The 16,717-nt window shown below is 37.0% G+C and overlaps 2 protein-coding genes across 2 annotated transcripts in view; both read left to right on the forward strand.

The window, feature by feature from the left end:
- gnb5a (guanine nucleotide binding protein (G protein), beta 5a) overlaps positions 1 to 4,851 on the forward strand; it is a 6,043-nt gene extending 1,192 nt beyond the window's left edge. The window contains 10 exon segments of the mRNA XM_043227900.1: positions 1 to 4; positions 472 to 548; positions 1,802 to 1,934; positions 2,009 to 2,152; positions 2,882 to 2,973; positions 3,197 to 3,218; positions 3,220 to 3,246; positions 3,644 to 3,740; positions 3,828 to 3,994; positions 4,260 to 4,851. The exon segment at positions 1 to 4 is cut by the window's left edge and continues 38 nt beyond it. Of these exon segments, the coding sequence (XP_043083835.1) occupies positions 1 to 4; positions 472 to 548; positions 1,802 to 1,934; positions 2,009 to 2,152; positions 2,882 to 2,973; positions 3,197 to 3,218; positions 3,220 to 3,246; positions 3,644 to 3,740; positions 3,828 to 3,994; positions 4,260 to 4,271 (775 nt within the window). The 3' untranslated portion in view covers positions 4,272 to 4,851.
- A 530-nt stretch (positions 4,852 to 5,381) lies between these two features.
- On the forward strand, positions 5,382 to 16,701 carry ap4e1 (adaptor related protein complex 4 subunit epsilon 1). The gene is made up of 21 exons (XM_043227783.1): positions 5,382 to 5,678; positions 6,253 to 6,324; positions 6,398 to 6,521; positions 6,888 to 6,961; positions 7,045 to 7,166; positions 7,756 to 7,915; positions 8,083 to 8,249; positions 8,342 to 8,415; positions 9,169 to 9,291; positions 9,375 to 9,484; positions 10,292 to 10,431; positions 10,509 to 10,621; positions 10,724 to 10,842; positions 11,825 to 12,121; positions 12,302 to 12,413; positions 12,865 to 13,003; positions 13,916 to 14,156; positions 14,438 to 14,974; positions 15,045 to 15,235; positions 16,085 to 16,245; positions 16,353 to 16,701. The coding sequence occupies exons 1-21, from the start codon at positions 5,550 to 5,552 to the stop codon at positions 16,511 to 16,513; spliced, it is 3,366 nt and encodes a 1,121-aa protein (XP_043083718.1). The 5' UTR covers positions 5,382 to 5,549; the 3' UTR covers positions 16,514 to 16,701.
- Positions 16,702 to 16,717: the final 16 nt, after the last annotated feature.

Genomic DNA, 16,717 nt, shown 5'->3' on the forward strand with positions numbered 1-16,717 from the left:
TAAGGTAAAATAAACATCACACTTCATAATAGTGATTTTCCATTTTCCATTTACCCGTTACGTTCATTATTAACCATGTTATATGATTGTTATAAAATTATGAACTGTATACTTTTGACTAATGTTTGTATAAAGTGTAGCTTAATTTATTTAGCGTCCGTTTCAGTAGTTTTTTTGTGAATTCATGCATATATTTGCATTTTATTTTAGAATTTATATTTCGAAATTTTGCTTTTGTAATTTGTCTTTTATTTTTCTTAATCTGAATATTTTTTTAATTTAGTTTCAATTATTTTAATACATAAAGGTAAACTAAACCTGGCTTTGCTGATTAGTGAAAATAAAATAAAATGTTCGTTTGTCTATTCATTTTTTCCTATTTTTATCAGATTTTTTTAGATTTCTGGTTTTCTATTTTAGCTGTAATAAGCATGCTTTTAATGAATTGTTCTATATTAAATGTCTTGGCAGGAGCATGCAGTGACTATGCCCTGCACGTGGGTCATGGCCTGTGCTTACGCCCCCTCTGGATGTGCAGTGGCTTGTGGGTAAGTCCCCGGGCTCTCTGACTTCTTTATAAATATTTCACTACATATTATCTCTCGTTGAGCAATAAACATCAGGCTTAACCGGCTGCATTGATTTGGGGTGGGAAAGTTGCAGAAAGCCTATATTTAGTTTTGTGCCACAGATTTTTAAAGTTAATTACAAGTCTGGTAAATACAAAACATCCTTGCTGGATAAAACCAACAATTCTGAGATAATATCCATGGATAATTACTTTCTGACTTTAAGCTGACTTTATTTATTTTATTAAAGGTGATGTATATAGTTTAGTTTCACTTAAAGCATAAAAATAGCATAGCATACATACTTGTTTCTCAGAAAAACAACTGTACGGCCAGTTATTGTACTTTGAAATGTGCCTTCTGTGTCACAATGTCTGTTTTTTCTTATGGCTATGTGACTCCACCCAATACCAATTCACCCAATAGGATTTCAACACACTGGGTTGCCAGTTGGTGGAAAACACAGCACAATGCATCCGCGGAAGAAAGCAGATTGGACCCGACCTAAAAAGCCACACAATTAATCTAAAAAGCTCTGTTTCTACCATAGAATTAAAATAAAATATTGTCAGTTGCTCTTGTTTAACATGTCTTCAATCTGGCAACCCCCATAGGAAACAACTCTCAACAATGTTTAAAATGTTTTTACATTTAAAATAAACCACCAGATGTCTATATCACATACTACACCTTTAAAGTGTCCCTATTGTGGGTAATGGAAGGTTTTGGGAGTCTCCAACAACAGGATGACATACATGCATGCCAAGCAACTAATTTATTGTCTTATCATATGCATTTATTTTTACCTTATTTGCTCAAGGATTTCCAAACGATTCGTTCAACCATTCATTTCTCCTTTGCTCGATGCTGATCTGCGGTGATTCGTCTAAATTAAACTCCAGATCATAATAAAAGCTGTTTTGCATAATAACAGTGGGGAAACGGCTCCAAAAGCGGCATCTAGTGGCAAATAATTAATTCGCATTTTCATTCAGACCAACAAGTGGACAGCGATATGCTAATGCTAATGCTATGTTTCATGTTCAAGTCAGTGGTTTGAGTTTTGTTTTAAAAACAAGTCATTTCAGTGATTCGGAATTGAGACAATAACTTTATACACGTGCACTTCCAGATATTAAACTTTGCAGGATGCTTTTAATTCACTTAGAGCTGTGTCACACAGTGCATGAAAGGCAATTTTAACTGATATGTTTTTTTGTTTGCTTTCGCAGTGGTCTGGACAATAAGTGCTCTGTGTACCCTCTGTCCCTGGACAAGAACGAAAACCTGGCCGCCAAGAAGAAATCAGTGGCCATGCACACCAACTACCTGTCCGCATGCTGCTTTACTAACTCAGATATGCAGGTATGCTCGAACACATGGTGAAATAACCAAACAGTGTTTTTGCATTTGACTGATCGCGGTGTGTTTTGCGCTAGATTCTGACATCTAGCGGTGATGGGACATGCGCTCTTTGGGATGTAGAGAGCGGTCAGATGCTACAGAGCTTCCATGGACACGCAGCTGATGTGCTGTGTCTGGATCTGGCCCCCTCCGAGACCGGAAACACATTTGTGTCAGGGGTGAGAACCGAGCTGCTGAAGCCGTAGTAGTGTCACACTTTACCTTATTTAAAGGAATAGTTCACCCAAAAATGAATATGACCCCGTATTTTACTCACCCCGAAGCCATCCTAGATGTATATGACTTTCTTCTTTCAGACGAACACAGTCAGAGTTTTTAAAAATGCACCATTTCAGAAGGAAAAAAATGATATTGTCAGAATTGCGAGTTTATGTCTCACAATTCAGAAAAAGAAATAAAACAGAATTGCATTATGCGGTTCTGAGAAAAATGCTGATTTAAACTTGCAATTGTGAGAAAAAAAGTTATTTGATAGCGTAAACTGGCCTCTATACCGTCAGGCCATCCAGTATGCAGGTGTCATTTATAAAATGCAAGTCAGTGGCTGCCCATTTTTGAGAATAAAAATGCATCAAGTAACGCAAAATTAATACCCGTTGCTTATGACGACATATTGAGGTCTTATGAAGCGGAATGATCCGTCTCTGCAAGAAACTTTATTTACAATAGTATAATAGTATAGTGCCTCAGGCAAAAGCTGTCCTGTTTACAAACGAGTCATTCTTTTGAACTAGTTGAAACAGTTCACCAATTTGGACTGAGCTATCTGAAAAGCAGCAAAGATCTACAAATACAGCACAGCTCAGATCACACACACACACACACACACACACAATAGAGCTGTTAACATGCCTGTGCGGTGACCCGCGTGTTCTCACGTCTGGCAGGGCTGCGATAAGAAGGCTTGTGTGTGGGACATGCGCACAGGACAGTGTGTCCAGTCATTTGAGACCCATGAATCAGACATCAACAGCGTGCGGTAAGTGTCCCTTCAGGTTTTGTCAAAGTGGACTGAGTGACATTTAAGGCCATTACAGCACTGGTCAATATTTATAGTCTGTGTAAACACTCCAAATGTCACTAGAGACTGTATAGCCCCGGGAAAGGGCTAATATGGTCATCTGCTGAACTGACTTGTCTTAAAAGGGACTTCGAGCAGTGTTTCCATTGTGAAACAGTCACACGTTTTATTATCACTGCAGGTACTATCCGAGCGGAGATGCGTTTCGCTTCAGGCTCAGATGACGCTACTGTGAGTCTTTCAACATTATAAATGATTTTACTGTCCCTTGTGATCGATTTTATGCATATCGGCTGAATAAAAGCATTAATTTCTGTTAAAAAACACACACGCCCCTAACATTTGAATGGTAGTATTATCGAGGTAACCAGAAATGCTTCTTCAGCAGCATATCAGAATGACGATCGTGTGACATTAAAGACTGGAGTGATGATTCTGACAATTTACAGGAATAAAGAAAACACTGAACAGTTTAAAATTGTAATCATATTCCATAGCATTGTTATTTAATGTAATTTTTAGAGCGGACGAGGCTACACTAAAAACATGTCAAAAATAATAATGTTTCCAAATGCTTCACATTTACACAATAAAAAAGTCATTTGATCTTTATTTTCTCTGTTCACAGTGTCGTCTCTATGACCTGAGGGCAGACAGAGAGGTGGCCATTTATTCCAAAGAGAGCATCATATTTGGAGCTTCTAGCGTGGATTTCTCCCTCAGCGGTAAGAACTGACTCTTTAGTATTTCTATAACCACGATTGCGCATTTATGCTACTGGTTATTTATGCTGCGCTAATATCTTTCGGCAGGGAGGCTGCTGTTTGGAGGCTACAACGACTACACCATCAACGTTTGGGACGTTTTAAAGGGCACCCGCGTGTCCATCTTGTTCGGACATGAGAACAGAGTTAGCACCCTCCGCGTTTCTCCGGACGGAACGGCGTTCTGCTCGGGATCCTGGGATCACACATTACGGGTCAGCGGACAAAAACACCTTAACACAATGGACCTCATTTATGAAATGCGCGTATGCTCAGATTTGAGCGTAGAGTTCCAGTAGATTCCACATCTGAAAGAGACGCATATGCATGATTTCTGTCCGTACGTTCATTCTATCAACGGTGAAATGATCGTAAGATCAAATTTTGGAGGGCTTCTGTGCAGCAGTTTAGATATGAGGCCCGTTCCGAGTATATGAGATGTTGTAATGAAAGCTTTATGTTTGTTCTGTCTTTCTCCAGATCTGGGCCTGAATGCTGGCTGAACCTGCGTTTGACGTCTGGCGCTATCAGATTTCTCACTTTTCTCACCGCAGCTGGATTCGAGGATAAACCGCAGGCTGTAATAGCGTGTCAAGTGCAGTAGAGTATATGATAAAGAGGGACTGGTGTGGTATGCTTGGTATTATGGGATGGACCTGGCTTCTGTTTCTATGACAGCGACTGCCCCTCTGTTATGGTGGTCTAGTTTATAGTGTGTGTGTGTGAACTTTTGATCCAAGAAATTATTTATCTGAAACGTTCATCTAAAAAACACAAATGTATTTCATGTTGTTTAGGTCAGTGCATGAGGTTGAGACACTGATGTCTAGATTGACTGAATGAATGAAACACAGAGGAAGGGTTGTTTAGCGGACTCTATTTCTGATATGCAAGCTAACAGATTTAGTCATGCTCTTTTACTCGTAATGGTCTGGTTGTCATTCAATTATTACGACACTAGTTGTTCTTTCTTACTGTAGCAAAGTGTATATAACGTAATATCGTATAGGTTGTCATATCGACACAGATATCCATACACCTAAACCAAATAAATGGATTTTAAATGCTGAAACTCCTGTGGTGTCTCTTTATTTGTTTCACGTTGTGTTACAATTACATTAATTACTTATCATTTTATGAACACGGAACATATAATAAATAAAATAACTGTTCAATAAAGCATGTTTAAAGTACGTTTTAGTTCAAATGAGTAGTGCTATCACATGATTAATAGCAATTAATCGTATTCAATCTTTATTCAAGTAATATATCTGCGTGTACTGTGTATATATTATGTAACGCACATACATACAGTATACAGTATATATTTTGAAAATTATATATATATATATATATATATATATATATATATATATATATAAATCAATTTATAATATTTCAATATGTTTATTATATAAATATAAAGTAAGTGTATTTTTATATAAATAATAAATATAAACAGTGGCCGACATATACAAATACTGTGTAAGTAAATAGAGATAGATATAGATAGATTTTTTTTTTTTTATCGTTGTTGCTGTTTCAGTGCATGCAACTGTAAAACCACTCTATGGACTTTTATTATGAAAACAGCAGCGTACTTCCGGTGGGCGGCGAGAAAGTCTAGTCATGATGGTTTGTGTTTTCATACTGTGTGTTTTGACTGTAGTATAGGTGTTGTAGAGGTATTTCTCCTGCTGTAGTGCACTCATCTTTATGTATGGTCTCGGTTGTGTCTCATAAACCGATCGTCTGTGTTGTCGTGCTGAAATGAGTGATGTTGTGGAGAAAACTCTCACTGCTCTGCCGGGTTTGTTTGATTCTCAAACTGGAGCTGCTAAAATCACCAACAGATTAAGACAACTCATCAAGAGCATCACAGAACTGACATCTAAACATGTGAGTTAAACATTGGTTTATTAATAAAATAACAGCACCGACATACACATAAATAGATACTGACACGTCAAATATTTACGTCAGATATAGTGTCGGTTTCATTGTAGCATTTAGTACTTTATTTAGAAAATATACCATTTTATGTGTCTAATATCAGTGTATCAATTTTAGTGCATGTATGTATGTGTATATATATATATATATATACATATATATATATATATATATATATATATATATATATATACACACACAGATATCACGTATATGTATATGTATATATGTGTATGTATGTATATATATATATATATATATATATATATATATATATATATATATATATATGTATATGTATATGTAAAATAAAATCTAAATAATAGAAAACATATTAATAAAACAAAGTGAACGGCAAAAAGGTGGCCACTTCAAAATCCACATCAAAATACTACTACTACTAATAATAATTAAGTGCAATATGAAATGTACAATGAACACTCTCAAGGTCATGCCAAGCACATGTTAAAATGCAATACTGTGCTGTTGATTTTAAATCTCATTTAATTTGCATTCGCAGGAGGAGGAGAACCTCATCAAACAGGAGCTGTCTGCCATGAAAGAGCAGGTTTCATCTCCCAACACCACCATGGTGAGCGATACAGACGTTTCTGTCCTCACGGTCACCGAGAAGCTGGTTATTTACCTGCGTGTGTGTTTTACAGAAGCAGATGAGAGAGATCATGGTGCGAGCCATGTACTGTGAGATGCTGGGCTACGATGCCTCCTTTACTTACATTCATGCAATCAAACTGGCCCAGCAGGGCAGTGTGCTGGAGAAGAGAGTGGGTACGTGGGTCACCATATATCACTTTAATTGCATGCACAGTACACTTTATACAGTTTTATATATAAAAATATATATTTATTATTTATTTTTATAAATAGATATATTTAATTACATATATATATATATATATATATATATATATATTTTTTTTTTTTTATAAATAAATATATTTAATTACAGAAAAAATTCTAAAATATACAGTTAAAAACAAATACATTGTGGGAAAAATACAGTTTTTATATTTGATTTATTTTTTATTTTTTTGTAATAACTCCATTGAGATTCCTCATGAAAACTGTTAATTATGTTTATGTCTATTAAATGTGTATTATTTTAATCTTTTAATCTCTTACATTTTATTTTAGGGTACCTTGCAGTGTCTCTTTTCTTAAATGAAGGCCATGAATTGTTGTTGCTGCTGGTAAACACAGTATTAAAGGTCAGTTCGCTTCTCATTAGGATCTTAAATCGGACTTTATTCTGTTAAAATGTGCGGCTGAACGTCTCATGCATGTGTGACAGGATCTTCAGAGCACTAACCTCATTGAAGCGTGCATGGCGTTGACTGTTGTAGCTCAGGTGTTTCCCAAAGACATGATACCTGCTGTCCTTCCTCTGGTAGAAGACAAGCTGTCACATTCAAAGTAAGCCAGAGAGACTCTTTTTTTAGTCTTTTTTTTGTGTGCTTTTATCATTTTTACAGTTACTCTCTCTATTTCTATATAGCTTTATTTTGTTTTTATGTTGATTTTAGTCATTTCAAATTGAAGGTTTTTCACATAATATTTATGTTTGGTTTTATCCAGTAAGTATTTCAGTTAACCAAGTCCAAAATGTAAAAATAAATCTCCAAAGAGTCTCCAATATTATAAATAAATAAATAAATAAATTTTTGCTTTTTTTTTTTTTAACAAAAGAAAAACTTATTACAAAGAAAAATAATATTTTTATATATTATTACAATATTATTACATTCATAAAAATTGTATAAAAGTATTATTTTCTTTAAAGATATAATATTTATTTGATTACCGCTATTGGATGCACATTCATTGAACCAGATTTAAAGGAAGTTGCTTTATAAATGAATTAATAACCAGTTATTCAGTTCAGGAAAGTGTAAATATTTGGTTTAAAAAAATTTTTTATGTTGTTCAATGTAATTTTACATTTATATCAATGTAATAAAATTCTGATAATAACTAATGTTCTGGTCTTTCTTTCTTGCCTAAGGGAGATCATTCGGAGGAAAGCCGTCCTGGCGTTGTATAAGTTTTATCTCATCGCTCCAAATCAAGTCCAGCACATCCACGCCAAGTTTCGAAAGGCCCTGTGCGACAAAGATCCGGGTGTCATGACGTCTTCTTTACATATTTATCTACAGCTGATCAGGGTCGGTCTTCAACATATAAATCATGTATTAGAAACTGAGCTATTTTATGTTATTTTACATAGTCATGTTTATGTTCTAACCGTACCGTCTACTACCAGCTTTATATTAAGCGTGCTCTGATTTTGTCGGGTCTCGTCGGTCACATCCGATGTTTGTCTCTTCCTCAGGAGAGTCCAGACAGCTATAAGGACCTGACGGATAGTTTCGTCACCATCCTGAAGCAGGTGGTGGGTGGGAAGCTCCCGGTGGATTTTAACTATCACAGCGTTCCTGCTCCGTGGCTGCAGATCCAGCTGCTCAGGATCCTGTCGCTGCTCGGCAAAGAGGACCAAAGGTACCGAGCGCCGAGCTGCATTTGTATACTTGCATTATGCACGTACTTTATGTGAAAGCGGGAAATGGAAAAGTTGCGCGTTCGCTTTTCAGCACCAGTGAGCTGATGTACGACGTTCTCGACGAGTCCCTGCGCAGAGCGGAAATGAACCACAACATCACTTACGGTACAATCGTCTTTTTAGTGGTCGAAATTAAAAAACGAATTCATCCGAAACATGATGCATCTTTCAGCAGTTTTTTTTTTTTTTTATATTTCTTTGTAGCTATTGTTTATTTTACAAGGTATTCATTAGGTTTACACTTAAGGTATTTCCATTTAAATTTACACTTTTAATGTAATACTTACGGCTTTATTTAATGAAATGCAAAAAAAATTATGTTTAAATTTTTAAGCTTTATTTCAAAAAATGAGAAACGATCCATAATAATGTTCAATAACTTTTTAATGCAACATGTGCATGTGTACTGTGTATATTTATTATGTTTATATAAATACACACACATACAGTAAATATTATACTTTATATTATAATTTTATACTTTATTACATATAAATATATATAACATAAACATAGCATATTTTTCGGTAATATATACTGTAATGTATGTGTATGCATATGTACATAATAAATATACACAATATATTTTTAGATATGATTAATCGTTTGACAGCACTGTAACCAAATTATGTCATCAAAAGATTTCTTCGTTTTCATAAAAAAATTTTTTTTCGTTTGTATATTTCAGCTTTATTTCAATTAATAAAAACAATCTTCAGGGGTTTTTAGTATAGTATGCCATTACCGCTTGTTTGTTTTATTTCTGAATTTCCGAACTCATCGTAAATCATCTCTTCTAGTGGAGTGAACGATAAAAATTGTTAGCGCGGCGCAAATAACGCGTAATGTCTGTCTCAGCGATCCTGTATGAGTGTGTGAAGGCCGTCTACACCATACACCCCAAAGCTGAGCTGCTGGAAAAAGCTGCACGATGCATCGGGAACTTTGTTCTGTCTCCGAAGATCAACCTGAAATATCTCGGTAAAACTCCTGCTTTAGATTTGTTTTACCAGTTAGCCAACGCCAACTCGCTGTAACTGCTCAAATATGGGTGCGTTTTCCAGGTTTGAAAGCCTTGACGTACGTCGTCCAGCACGATGCTAAACTCGCCCTGCAGCACCAGATGACCATTATCGAGTGTTTGGATCACTCAGATTTCACTATCAAGAGAGAGGTGACGGACAAACCGCTAATCGAAATCTAAATTTGTCATAATTAGGAGAAAAAATGCATAATATTTTACTTTTGAAATCATCATAAGGTCAACTTTTTTAATTTTTCAGGCCGTAAATTTGACTTTCTATCTCGTAAAGTGACTTTTTACATCTGTATATGAATTTTTGTATCTTAATGTTTCCCATGCATAAATATTACGTTGTCATAACAACAAAAGCAAATTTATAACCAGTTTGATGCTCCAACCCCGCAAAGATTAAGATGAGAAGGCCCTCCAGCAAGGATCAAGGGCCAGAAACGTAGCGAGGACATTGGCAAAATAATCCATCAGGTGTTGAACCGCAATTTTACGAAGTTACGTGAAACTTTTTGTGTGCACAGAAAAAAAAAAAAAAATAACAACTTTATTCAACAATGTGTCTCACTCTATAGCCTCATTTTGGCATCGTATGTACTCGGATACATTGTTTACACTTTGATTTTAACGTAAACAACTTATCTGTACATATATTGTTTGCATAAGTGATGCTGTCAAAAATGGGGCTCGCGGAGATGAATTGTTGAATATAGTCACTATTTTAGTTTTCTTTGACTGTTTTAACGATGTCCTTGCAAGGCTTCTGACTCTTGGTCATGTTGATCCTTGTTTTCTTCGAAAAGATCAGATAGCTTTTCGGATTTCATCAATCAATCTTAAATTGCGTTGCGGGGTTTGGAACAACATGAGCAATTAATGGCAGAATTTTCATTCTTAGGTGAACTATGCCTTTAATATATATTGACGTGCATATTCTTCCTCTCTCAGACTCTCGAGCTGCTGTTCAGGATCACAAATGCTCAGAACGTGACCGTGATCGTCGAGAAGATGCTGGACTTCCTGCGCAGTTGCAACGACGAGCACACCGTCATCCATCTGGTCGGCAAAGTCGCGGAGCTCGCCGAAAAATATCCTTTCGAGAGTTTATGGACACCAGTGAAATGAACGGATAAGTCAGCTGTTACGTTCCTATAAAAACCTTTACGTTTGCTCCGGATAACTCGTGGTTCATTCAGACGATGAATGATGTTTTTTCCGTCGGTGGAGATTTGCTGCAACAGGACGTCCCAAACAACTTCCTGCGACTGCTGGCAGAGGGTAAACCAGAAGTATAAACAAACTAAGAGCTGGAAACTGTAGTAGAAGGTGTTGCATTTCACATCTCTGATGGATTTATTGTGTGTTTTTGTGTTTTCCCAGGCACTGAGTCTAAAGAGGAAGATGATCAGTTGCGGCTTTATGCCGTCGCCTCGTATCTGACTGTGCTGAAAGGACACACTTCTCATCTGCCCCAGTGCTTTTTACAAGTCATGAGCTGGGTGTGTACAACATATATATTTATACACACATATGCAGGTTTTTTTGATGCACAGCACAGTTTTGATGATTCACTAAATATTCTTCTTTAAGGCTAGTGACAGGCTTCGAAATGAATTCTAAAGCACTTGATAAATCTGATTTTGAAAAAAGGAATTTAATAGGGACAAATATATATATAAAAAAACATCCTTACAATTAGAAGGCAAAAAAATCTAAATAAACTGAAGGTAGTTCATAGTAATAAACAGCGTTAATGTTATAAAAATGCAAAATTGTTATATATTTGTTTAGTTATTTATTTTTCTTTTTTATATATATATATATATATATATATATATATATATATATATATATATATATATATATATATATATATATATATATATATATATATATATATATATATATATATATATATATTTTTTTTATAAGATATAATAATTTTATACAATATATAATATTAAAATAAATAACTAATATACATATATATATATATATATATATATTTTATATTAAATATATTGTATAAAATTATTTTATCTTATTAAAATATATATATATATATATATATTTATATATATATATATATAATTATTATATTATTTATTAACCATTTACTTAATTTATAATTCATGATTGCTTAATAAATATGAACTAATACATTTAAAACATTATTTTGTTAGTATTTTTAAACATTTACTCTAGTTACTAAAGTAAAATCCAGCGTTATGATTTGTAATCGAAAAGATAACTGCTTAATCCTTCAAAAACTGTCACAGAAATATAAATGGGATACTTTTTGATTAAAATTGATCAAATGAGCTGAGCCGTGTGTGTGGTGCTTTTTCGTGCCAGTTCTGAGACATTCGCAAAAAAAAAAAACTAACATCAAAATCTAATGGAATAAACTGCAAGCGAAAAAATAAATGCTGTTCTCCTGGAAGCTCACAAGCGAGATTTGTTCACCGATTGTGTGCTCAGGTTCTTGGAGAATACGCTCACCTCCAGGAGTCTGTGGACCGGTGCGAGGTCATCCGGCTCCTGACGCAGCTGCTGAACCAGAGGAGTGTGAGCTCGGAGACTCGGGTCTGGATTCTTTCTGCGCTGACCAAGATCTCCGAGGGCCACGCGGACTTGATTCTGGACCTGGCTGAGAGTCTTTCGTCCTCGCAGGACACTGTGCTCCGTCAGCAGGCCCAGGAGCTGCATCACCTCAGCCGGGACTCACAGCTCCACGAGTGGGTCCTGCCCCGGGGGACCCCCTGGGATGCCACAGAGGTAACGGATTGTTTCTCTCTATTGTTTCTCTCTATTATGACATGGCATTCGTTAAGTAACGTTAAGTAACCTTTGGCGCTCTAGCAGGTTAATACGCAAAACTTATTATGAACTCATCTTTCAAACCGCTGTGTAAAATAGCCCCAAAACTTGCTGCTGTAGTGTGTATTTTCTTCATAGGTTGATTCTTCCCTGTCGTTTCTGGATGGGTTTGTGTCTGAGGCTTTGGCTGCAGGAGCTGCACCATATAAACCCCCTCATCAGAGACGGGAAGAGCTGTGTGAGGACAGAGGTACAGCCATCATTCACTCTCATCACAATGCTTCTTATTTATACAACAGTAAACTCTATACTTTACCACATATGCATTATGTGACCCTGGAGCACATATACAGTCTTAAGTAGCATGGATATTTTTTTTATTTTGCAACGGGTCAAAATTACCGCTTTTACGTTTAAAAATCATTGATATTAATGAGTGACCATGTTCCATAAAAATATTTTGTACATTTATTACCATAAATACATCGAGTTAATTTTTGATTAGAAATATACATTGCTGAGAATTTAATTTGGACAACTTGGTGGTTTTTTTCAATATTTAGATTGTTGTTTTGTTTTTTTTTTGTATCTCCAAGGTCACATATATGCACTCTGTCCTTAATGAGTAGTGGACCAAAAATGATTTACTCACCCTTATGTTATTCTAAACTTGTTTGACTGACTGTTTATGATTTTTGTAGCATTGAATCTGGAGCCGTACAGTTTTTCTCTGCCTGTAAGTTTATCATCATGTAGCATCACTGACAGACAGTCTCCCACACTATTGTCCGTCAGTTCAGGACTCTCAGGAAACAGCACCGAACTCTCGCAGAAGGCAGGGTGAGTATCTGTATCATCACAAATAGCATATATATATATATATATATATATATATATATATATATATATGTGTGGGTATGCTGTGTATTTTTATTATGTATATAAAGATACAAACACATGTATATATTTAAGAAAACTATGCTATATTTGTCTATATATAATATAAATATTTTCAAAATATATACTGTATAGTATATATTTAGGCCCCCTGGGTCCAAGTGGTATACCATATAAGGTATACAAGAAAAGCTCAAACCTTTGGCGAAGGTTGTGGAGGCTTTTGAGGAAGGTTTGGGCCAAAGGGGCAAGAGGGATGTTTTATTCCAAAAGAAGATGGTCCCTCCACAGTTGATCAGTTCAGAGCAATCTCCCTCTTGAGTCTTCACCTCAGTGCTTGCTAGAAGGCTGACCGCCTACATGATGCTGAATAGTTACATGATTTCTTCCATTCAGAAAGGTGCTGTCCAGGCTTTTCAGGTTCCCTGGAACGTACAGCGACGATCAGCCAGTTGATTCGAGAGCTCAAACAGCTCAAGAAAGGCAATTTAACATGGTCTGGTTGGACTTAACGAATGCCTTCGGATCGATTGCACATGACCTCAGCTCGGATTCAACCATTAACACATTCAAGTTGCTATTCAAGAGCTGATCACTAGATATCTAGATGGGATTAAACTGACATTTACATCACCCAACTGGTAGGAACTCCAGAAGGGAATCCCAACGGGATGTACCATCTCCCCTACCCTCTTTATCTTGGGCATGAATCCTCTCATTTTAGAAAAATATAATTAATATGCTATGGTTACTTCCGTAGCACATCTACTACGTGCATATACGTTGATCACACTATGAACAATACAAAATAGTAATACTATAATACTAGCTTTGTAACTTTGTGTATCATTTCAGCTCCAGCACTCTGATTCTCGAGGGTGTAAAGAGAGTTTGGGGGAAAGATGGGTATCTTCCACAAAAAGAAGCAACAGCACCTCCGGTGGATGAACCCAGTGCTGCAGTTCAGGCCCCCTGCCAACAGGAGGCAGCAGAGAGAGCAGAGCCGCAGCCGGAGCCCTCCACAATAAACCAGGACAAACAGCAGCTGGCTTCCTCCTTGTTTGTAGGTTTGGGAGTCGGGAGCTCCATGTCTCTGGTGAGAAACTTATTTTATAACGGATTTGTGACTGAGAGTTATAGTGCGTTTAGTCATTCGTTCATCATGTGAAAGCCCCATAAGCATAAAAGAGTATTGATTAGTTCATCTCTCGAGTTTTTAGAGTTGTTCATTCTTTTTCGGACAGCATTGGATAGCGAGATTATTAATTTACAACCTTTCTTAAAAAAAGACCGACCCATCACTACTAGATATTCACTCGCTCAAATCGCATGCATTGCGTTTCCTGTGTAAATGGAAATTGTTCTGTTTCCTCTCAGTTGGGGAAATCTGAAGCCCCGCCCCCTCGCTTTAGAAAAAAGCCCCGCCCACACGAGTCGTCGTCGTCTTCGTCATCAGGCACCAGTGAAAGGTCTTCCGAGGCCTCCTCTCGCTCTTCGCGTAACACGACCGACAGCTTCCTGTACGGCAGTTTGCTGGAGGAGGAGCCAGCCACGTCCATATCCGCTTTTGACCACACCCCCAAATGCACCACAGCCAATGGCCTGGCCGCTAAAGAAGACAAACGCGCAAACGCGTCTCAGATACTAGGTGGCGATATGGTTATAGTGCGGCCCAGTACAATCCAGGACAAGCATCTTCCACCCCTGTCTTCAGATCTGTCCGCGCTGTTACCCGCCGACCTCAAAGACCTACCTCGCTCTGATGTCATCAGCTTGACCTCTGACCCCAGCCTGTCTCTTTCCTCCTGCCGCCTCTTCAGAGATGAAGCTCTGCTGCTTGTCGTCTTCATATCCAACTGCACGGACACTGTCGTAAAAGATGTTGCGGTGGAGCTGAGCGCCGAGGAGCTGGAGGTGTGTCACGTTCAGAAAACATTCCAGTAATTTTGTACAATAAAATAAAATGCGACCTCTTCTGTCCTAGACGGTGAGTTTGAGAGGGAACGTCGTGGACTGTTTGGAGGCCGGGAGCACATCTGTGTGTCATTACACTCTGCTGATGGACGACCCTCAAACTAGCGTGTCCTTTACCGGGACCGTTTCTTATCAAACGCAGCCGGGACACACTAACACACTCCCTTTCTCTGGGACGCTGTCCACAGCGGACTTCATCAGGTAATGTGTGTCAAAACTAAAATCAAAACTATATTAGTTTTCTAGCATATTTAATAGTAAACAAGTACGACACATTGTATATTTTTATTAAATTGCTCTTGGGACTTTCCCTTTCCCAATCCTGTCCTCTCTCTCTCTGTCTGTCAAAATAAAGGCAGAAAATGGCAAAATTAAATAAAAAACTTTTTTTTTAATTTAAAAAATATTAATAATAGATGATAATTATTTTTAAGCTGTGATCCTGTAACTTAATGGTTGGTAATTGAATACTTTTACTAATAATATTTTTGTGACCTGCAAAATAATCTTACTGAGAACTAATTTAGCGTTTTGTTTTTAATAGATAAATAATAATAAAATAATAACCCTAATAAAAATAATTTTACTATAATAACAATTCTATTAATATTTTTAATTGTTTTTTTATTTTTGTTTTCCTTTTTACTTTTAAGTAAATTTCAAGTAATTTAATGGTGTTTTATATATATATATATACACACACATACACACACACACACACACACACTCATATATATTTATAATATATAATGTATGTGTGTGTGTTTATGTTTGTCAGTGTATACTTTTTTCCCCTTATATTTGTTTGGTTGCTTCCTGTAAAGGATATTTCACATGTTTAAAGAAAAACTAATCTTCAATAATGTCAATTTTCCAATGAGGTTGAAGTCGTGCACACTGCATCTAATTTCAAGTCGCTGTTTCTAATACATTTTTTTTGTCCTCCCGAAACACAAATAGCAACACATGACTTTTACAAAAGCATTTTACTTTTTTTTTACATTGTGAGCTTCTTGACTTAGCGTACCCATTAATCTCTGTCGCACACAGGCCTCTGGTTGTGTCCACGGAGGAATATGGCAAACTCTGGCTGTCTCTGTCTCACGACGTCAAACAGAATCTGAAACTGCTCGCAGATGCCGGTGACCCGCTCAGAACCACCCTGAACGCCCTCAAAGACGCCCTACGGCTACATGTGGTGGACATCATCGGTAAAAAAAAAATATATAGCGTCCAAGTCGCTTACTCTCATATGATTCGCAGTCATTTTACAAACACGCACTGTACTAACTAACTGCCTGTAATGTCGTTGTTTCAGGCTCCGAGGGAATCGTAGCGTGTCGCCTGCTCGGCGGCGCCCCCTGTCTGCTGCACTGCAGAGTGAACGGCGCCGCTCTGGCCGTGTGGCTGCGCTCTCCTCATCCTGCTCTCCCAGACTGCATCCTGTACCACTGCCAGAGAGCGCTCGCACAGCACTGAAGAAGACCCACGAACCCCTGCTGAAACTCCCAGGGAAACGATTTCACGCGGTGACTGTTCGAAAGCAGTACGCGTGCGTCGCTCGCCTCATGCCCTGACTAATAATTTTAATGATATATATTTTTTGTACACAGTTACCGAGCTGCATTGTGTCACACTTACAGTAAAAAGTATTTATTGATTTTAAACATTTGTCGTTTGGTC

This window comes from Puntigrus tetrazona, chromosome 25 (genome assembly GCF_018831695.1).
Source record: "Puntigrus tetrazona isolate hp1 chromosome 25, ASM1883169v1, whole genome shotgun sequence".
NCBI classification, from domain to species: domain Eukaryota; kingdom Metazoa; phylum Chordata; class Actinopteri; order Cypriniformes; family Cyprinidae; genus Puntigrus; species Puntigrus tetrazona.

What these genes read in the sequence shown, in the direction of transcription:
- ap4e1 (XM_043227783.1), top strand. Translation starts at nt 5,550, where the DNA reads ATGAGTGATGTTGTGGAGAAAACTCTCACTGCTCTGCCGGGTTTGTTT. An exon ending in TTTTACAAGTCATGAGCTGG is followed by an intron (nt 10,843 to 11,824) that starts GTGTGTACAACA and finishes TTGTGTGCTCAG; the next exon opens with GTTCTTGGAGAATACGCTCA. An exon ending in GAACTCTCGCAGAAGGCAGG is followed by an intron (nt 13,004 to 13,915) that starts GTGAGTATCTGT and finishes GTATCATTTCAG; the next exon opens with CTCCAGCACTCTGATTCTCG.